This window comes from Nilaparvata lugens, chromosome 4, assembly GCF_014356525.2.
Source record: "Nilaparvata lugens isolate BPH chromosome 4, ASM1435652v1, whole genome shotgun sequence".
Lineage (NCBI taxonomy): Eukaryota > Metazoa > Arthropoda > Insecta > Hemiptera > Delphacidae > Nilaparvata > Nilaparvata lugens.
The window spans coordinates 10,875,837-10,883,560 of NC_052507.1; the positions used below are offsets into that span (position 1 = coordinate 10,875,837).

General features: G+C 31.9%; 1 protein-coding gene across 1 annotated transcript in view; it reads right to left on the reverse strand.

Moving 5' to 3' along the window:
• The window catches only part of LOC111044688 (major facilitator superfamily domain-containing protein 6-like), a 28,092-nt gene extending 20,800 nt beyond the window's left edge, over positions 1 to 7,292 (reverse strand). Inside the window, exons 1-2 of the mRNA XM_039426632.1 lie at positions 6,924 to 7,292; positions 3,194 to 3,279 (exon numbers count right to left, since the gene is read on the reverse strand). Of these exons, the coding sequence (XP_039282566.1) occupies positions 3,194 to 3,251 (58 nt within the window). The 5' untranslated portion in view covers positions 3,252 to 3,279; positions 6,924 to 7,292. The remainder of the gene's footprint in view (positions 1 to 3,193; positions 3,280 to 6,923) is intronic.
• Positions 7,293 to 7,724: the final 432 nt, after the last annotated feature.

The window sequence follows — 7,724 nt, forward strand, 5'->3', positions numbered from 1 at the left end:
ACATGTACTCAGGGATGAATCACATCGTACAGCTTTTTATGCGAAAGAGGTAACCAGCGTAGGAATTCATCTATTCAATGCATTGCCAACACATTTAACCTGTTGAACACTTGAAAAACTGAGAGTTCAGTTTGAAGACAGAACTGGAAGGACTTTTTTATTCGATTCAGGAGTTTTTCAGTTGCTTTAGTTCAAGGTGATTTTTCGTAGACTTCCGAGAGTATATATTTAACAATCAGTTTTATAAATGTAAAATTTAAGTTGTATAATTTATATGATTGACAAGTCATTATGAGAGAAGGTCAGTGTCAGGGGGATTGACCCCTTTGAGAGAAGGTCAGTGGCTGCTAAATTATCTATCTATCTATCTATTCACGTTATAAGGTCAGCATTTAATTAAAATTAGTATGCTATCCTTGTCATCATTAGACAAAATGATCTTTTAAATCTCCTTTCAAAATGATGTCCGAATGATTATGCTTTGTCTAACTTTAGACAAAGCAGATAGCTCTGTACTTTTCAAACTCCGCAAAGTTGCCAAATTGTTTTAGGCTATGAAGATGCATAATGAACTACCAAAATACTAATCCCACTTATGTAATTTTTTTAATAATGATGAAATGAAACAATATATTTTCATGATGAATAAAAAAGTATAATGTATTTCTTTGAGTTCCAACAATATTGTTGTATTAGTTGTTTGAGAGAATCAACAATTCATATTAGATAAGATACACAGTTATGTAAATTTGTTGATAAATGATGAAATATCAATATATTTTTTAGATGAATACAAAATAGCCTATATTTGTTCAAGTTCCAACGATTGTTGTAATCGTTGTTTGATCACATTAGATAAGATACACAGGTAAGAACGGAATCAAAGCTATAATTATACTATAGAAGGCGGTGGAAACGGAAAAGTGCCAACAATGTTTTCCTATCAGTGCTACTAACTTAATAAATCACTTTTTGCTATTAGAAATAAAATCTGGTGTGGTACACTCACACAACTTTCCTTGCTCATTGAACTATAAGCATCATTCTTAAACGAGAATAATTTAGGGGAATAACATAATGACGATTGGCGGCAACATATTTGAAACTACGATCAGACTTCTGTATAATATACAGTTATATACTGTATAATACACATATTATGTGTATATTATAATATTGTTTGCAGAGTATACTTTTCCTTTATGTAAATTATTGTGATATTCGATGATTTTTTAAAAAGTCGTCAAAACAGCTGTTCTACACATGAAATATCTCGACTATGTGTTTTTTTATAAACTGCTCACCTACCTACCTCATGCACGAGAAGGAGGTTACACAGTCCATTTCTCAAGGATGGGGTGGAACCCCCATCAGTTTCCCAGGAAAAAGACTCATGCCAGTTAATAGAGCAGATAAATATACAGAGTATGAATTTAAAAAAAATCGGTCAACTCATTTTTGAGAAAACCGTAAAAAACATATTTTTTTTAGTAATTATCCGCCATTTTTCTTAAGAATATTACGGAGCTCCTGCAATTTTCCCAGAAATGAGACTCATGTCAGTTGATAGGGCTTATAAATAGCTATCCATGGTATAAATTTGAAGAAAATCGTTAGAGCCGTTTTCGAGAAAACCTTGGAAAACATGGTTTTTTAGTCCATATCCGCCATTTTTCTCAAGAATATTACGGAGCTCCTGCAATTTTCCCAGAAATGAGACTCATGTCAGTTGATAGGGCTCATAAATAACTTCATGGTATAAATTTAAAGAAAATCGTAATTATCCGCCATTTTTTCCGCCATCTTGAATTGAATTTTATTGAATTTCTTATTGTCAGATCCTCATCGTTTAAGGACCTTAAGTTCAAAATTTCAAGTCAATCGGTCAATTAGGAATGGAGTTATCGTGTTCACAGACATACACACACAGACCAATACCCAAAATCATGTTTTTGGACTCAGGGGACCTTGAAACGTATAGAAAACTTGAAATAAGGGTACCCTAATTTTTGGGAAAGCAATACTTTCCTTACCTATGGTAATAGGGCAAGGAAAGTAAAAACCACTATCAGTCAAATCTGACTGTTAGTAGTTTTTTCTAATAGCAAAAAGTGATTTAATAATAAGCAGTTCGTGATGGAAAACAACATTGAAGATTGACTTTATTAATGTAATGCTTACTACTGAGTTTATATATTACTATCATAATAATACTTATCATATTATTTTTCTATAATATTCAGACGTTTTGTTTATTCTCCAACGTTAATGGTTCAGGCCCGGTTGCACAAAAGCCGGTTAAATTTAAACCCTGATTAATTTCACGTGAACCAATCAGAGAAGGCTTTTTTGAAAAGGCTGCTTCTCTGATTGGTTTTTGTGGAGTTAATAAAAAATTAACCGGCTTTTGTGCAACCGACACTCGGAGTTGATAATAATTTGAGAAGCTGATTGCTATACATAATAATCTACTTTCCGTGTCGTACTATAGTGAGATCCACGTTATAATGGCAGAGGAGAAAGATAGGAGATCAACGTTGCCGATCCTCTCTCTTGTCAATGCCTTCTATGGACGATAGCTGATACAGGTTTATTGATGTAATATTAACTGTTCATTCTCATTTAAAATAATCAATTATATTATTTATTGAGCAAGAAATTATATTTTTCAATAATTTCATAATTAAGATGAATTTTTGAATTTTCATATTTAAGATGAAATATTTTGTCAATTAATCATTAATTCTACATTGTTGATAGACGATCTGGCAACAGAGCAAAGCGAGAAAGATATAGCGCTATCCGCTTTGTTGAATGATAGACAAGGATAGCAATACCATTACCAATCAAACACTGCCATTATAACGTGGACCTCACTATAGAGATGGCATACATATCGAATAAAAGGGCAAGAATAATAATTGGTCCAATTACCAATCATACGGCTTATTACTACATATACATTTATATTCATGATGTCTTAGATTTATATTTACAAGAGATTGTTGATTGATGATTTAAAAGCCGAAACCAGTTTCTCAATTTTTTTTAGTTCAAAGTTACTAGAGATTGATAAAATGGGAGCCACCGATCTAGTTTCTAATTTTTTTCAACAAATAAGTAGTTGTTTCACTCAATTGCAACAGTATAATCTTTCTATTTATTTATTGTTTATGTTCATTTTATCACTCACCAGCCATAAAGAAGAAAAAATGTGCCTTGACAGGCAGCAATTTATAATTGATCGCCATTTTCAACGCGAGCTTTTCCTAATCAACACTGAAACAGAGAAAAGCGAGCCTACAATTTTCAACTTGTCCTTCAAGCAACAACTCACTGATTGTCACTCAATAAAAAAAATTCACAACACATAGAGCCACTCTTCTCTCACATGGTAATCTATAGACTTAAACTGAAGCTATAGACACCAGTGATCAATGATAACATTTATCGTTCTACACTGTATTCATAGACAATCTTATCTATATTCAGAGCAAATTTTTCAAGCATCATATAAGTAAACTGAAAATATAGTTATAATATAGCGGTAATCGATGATAACAATGTATTCATAAATAGCCAATCTTATCTAAATTCAGAGCAGCTTTAAATCTTCAGTCATCATATAACTGAACCCATTTATCTTTGCACTGACCTTTATTCTGACCCAAATTATTCAATTTGCACAATGATAACTGTGTAGATTATATAATCAAATTACTTTCAATTGTAGTAACTTACTGTCAAATAAGTTAACTGCTGAAACATCAAGTTGAAATGGATGAAAATATAACTGAACAATGGATTTATTTCTATTGTTCAACCAACAATGAAGCTAAGGCAGCATGAATTTCACATTGATAATTAAAACCAATTAGTCTAATCAAACATGACTTCACTATCAGTATTTTACTGCAGGCTTACTATCTAATCTGCATGAAATGTAGTTCTATATTTATATAATATTTCTATAGTTCTATATACTATTGAATAGTAATCAATAAAAACAGCTATCGTTAACGTCCACAACCAACATATTTGGGCAGCTGAGAATCCTCATGCCATCAATCCTAATCTTCCACAACATCAGTTTTCAGTACCTAAACATTTGGGCAGGAATCGTAGGAGATCATCTACTTCTGTTCGAGCTTCCTCCCAGGCTTAATGGCATGACCTACTAGTCTTTTGGTATAAGTTTAATGTCATTTAGATATGCTACTTTCATATAAAGAAAAACTTTTCATAAAAACCGAATATTTTATTTGCAATCAGCTACAACTTATGAGTTATTAGTTCTCTCCTCATAAAACAGCAAATTTTTGTGGTGTAATGTACTACATAAGAATACATTTTATCCAACTTTTATTTGAATTTAGTTTACACAGCTTACATCATTCTTTCCAGAATTAATTCTCTACAATTTTTATTGAGAGGAATTATTTGTTTACTGGCCATTAAAGAAAGTTATTGGGCATCAAACGTAGAAGTCTGTGTTTTTCTACTTTGATTTTTTGCATATTTCAACTTTTTTCTCAAAAACTACTCACACTACAGCTTCCAGACTAGATTTATTCAATTTTTCAGATATTTTCCATATGAATCCAGCATAAGTTTCTCAAAAACTAGTCGCCAAACAATTCAGCATCGGTGTATTTCACCAGAGGAACTGAAATCCGGGCGAAATCTTTCACCCTGTATAGCTCGCTAATGAAGCGTTTATGGATATATGTTTATATGAACTTTTTTCTTATTTTTACCTCTACTATCACGTATTGAAATATTTTACCATAATTATGAATCACTCTGTATATTTCCATATAAGCAGGCTCCCTTAATAACAGGGACGCACCCCCCCCCCGAAATTTAGGAATATTTCGTCCGTTAGTAGTCATTTGAATTATTTTGCCCCTCCCCCACAAGATTTTGAGTGTGAAATTGTGAAAAAGCTGGTTTTCATCAAATTTTTGCTCTTTCGAGGGGCTTATAACTCTCCAAGAATGCATCGTAAAATTAAATTAATGCTTTCGTGGGTTTGAAGAGCGTGATATTCTCTTTAAACTGATTTATTATTTCACTTTCCCATGTTTTCCTCTCATTGTTATAGCAGCTTCAATTTGGGGGGGGGGGGGGTTGAAATTTTCAATTTTGCAAAAATTGTTCAATTGAAGATGAAATTAGAGGGGAATGTCACGAACGTTTTAGCTCAATTATTGGGATTAGTAAGGAGGTGAACATAGAAAAAATGTCTAGATTGTCTGTTAAAGGTATGGAATTGCAAGTTGACACTTGTTGCAGACTTAACAATTTCGCACCCCACATTGAAGCTATAAGAATATAATCAAGAAGCTATTGAACCAAGATATAAGCGTTTAACAAAAAATGCAACTCTCAAACCACCCTCATCCCTTAAGCACAAGGGGTAGGGATTGAGACTTTTTATATGTTTACCACAAATCTGGTCCAAACAAAGCTGCAGAGTCGAATAGAATAGAATACATTTTATAGATCAACAAATATATAACATATACATGGATCTCGTCACGTCGGTCAGGTACAAAGGAAAGTGATATACATTTACATAGATGAAGTAACTCAGATAGGCTACGGTACAATAAAAAACAATGTCAGATAACATAAAACAGCATAATATAACATGGAAAATTAAGTTTAAAACATTCCCTCCTAATTCCTTTGTCAATGATTGGTCTATTGTTGCAAAACTGAAAATTTCACACTCAACACTAAAGCTGCTGCAACAGTCTTAGGGAAATGCGTAGAAATGTAAAATTATACATAAAATTGGAGAGAATTCAATTCTCTATAAGCTTAATATCAGTCCAGATTTTTTTCATCAATTTTTAAAAAGATATAAGAGAATTAGAGGCAAACGAGTTTTTTTTTCAAAAATGTCACACCTTCAAGAACGGATACCTTGAAATCTATGAAAGATATAGGTTTAGAAAAAACCTGTGCAAGCCTTATGTAAGCTTCAATTTTGTATAGAATAGTCATTTTTGTAAGATGCATAGTTTTTGAGTTATATGCGAGAAACAACAAAATGATACCTTTGAATGGGGTGGTTCAATGGGAGGGTCTTGCTGTTTGTAGATGGCACGATCTTGAGTGTGGGCTGGTTGTATTTTACGGTAGACCTGACCCAAGGGCTAGTGAGTTTTAACTCATTGTAATAAAAAGTTTTTAACCAGGCACTCCCGTGTTATTGGATAAACACGTTGGACTGTCTGTCTTGGCTAAAAATAGTTGAAACAAGTCCGAATAAGTCCCTCTGTGATGGCTTAAATGATATTCCAGCTATGTGTTATGTGTATCTTGTAAGGGACTTCCCATCAACAAAAAGCTACCGGTAAAATTTTGCTTTACAGTATAATTATGATTACTTTTTAATGAAGAGCCTAATAAAAATAATTCTAAATAAAAATGAGCCAGCTTTTTAGTTTTCTAGATTGGTAAATTTAAAATGGGTAAAGTCAATGAAAAAGATTTACGATACAGCAGTAAACTATGTGCATTCAGCCGGTCATCAAGTTATAGTTCATCATTCTTAATCATGGTTTAATAATAAGAGCTACACCGCGTAGTATAGATTCAATTAAACCTGTTGATTATAGGTTGATTATGATATTGCTTGGCATTTAAAAATAAATTTATAAGTAAAAACTTTGAAATTACATATTCTAAAAATATTCAAAGTCCAAGAATATATAGAATAACGAGATAGATTGAAACATGGAAATGAGTTAGTAGGCCTATTCAGCTGCAATATCATCTTATTTGAAAACTGGACATGATTTAAAAAATAAGACAAAAAAAGTAAAAGTGTCTAATAACTAGTTCATACGAAAACAAGTTCTTAGCATAAACTTATTTTACTTTGAAAATAAATTTAAATAATGTGGACTTACCAAAAATACAAATCAAATTCGCTCAATGAGAAAGAAAGACGTTTGTAAAAACAGTCATTCTCTTCAAAATTGTATTATTTGTCATTGGATCCAATCTATTTTTGGCACAAAGTTATAAACATTGAAATGATAGACAAAAAACAAGAGCTGAGAATTGAAGAAATGAATAGCCTACGCATGACATAAAATGAAACTGTCAAGTATACAGTTTTGTAATTAATTGTCATTTATGAGAAAACAAGATTATAGAATAGAATGAGTAACAAAAAAACTGAATATGATAAGATGTTTAGTTACATTACGAAAACATAAATAACCTCACTTTTTATGTTCTTTGATTTATCTGTCAGTTGACAATCCAAGAAGGAAGCACCCAAAATAATGTGAAGTTAACATCGATATTTTGAAATCGATGTTTACAAAAAACAAATTGATATTATTAATGGATATTATATTGCCTATCAAATAGTAGGTATAATATGAATACTGTATATACAACACTATTCATTTGAAAAATATATTTAATATTTTCAAGTTTTGACACTGATAAAAAATTTACAAATTTTCATGTCATCGATGTCAAAGCATCGATGGTCGATACTGATAGAAACACGAATACAGAGAGAGCTGCACTAATGATACAGTATCAAATTTTTACAAGGAAATTTGATACAATGCACTGTTGTGCTCTGTCACCTCAAGTCGTGGAGGTGTTTTTTATCTCTACGCTTTCTATCTATAGAAAGGCCTTAAGTTATAATGGCAGTGGAGAAAGATAGGAGATAGTGTTGCCGATTTTCT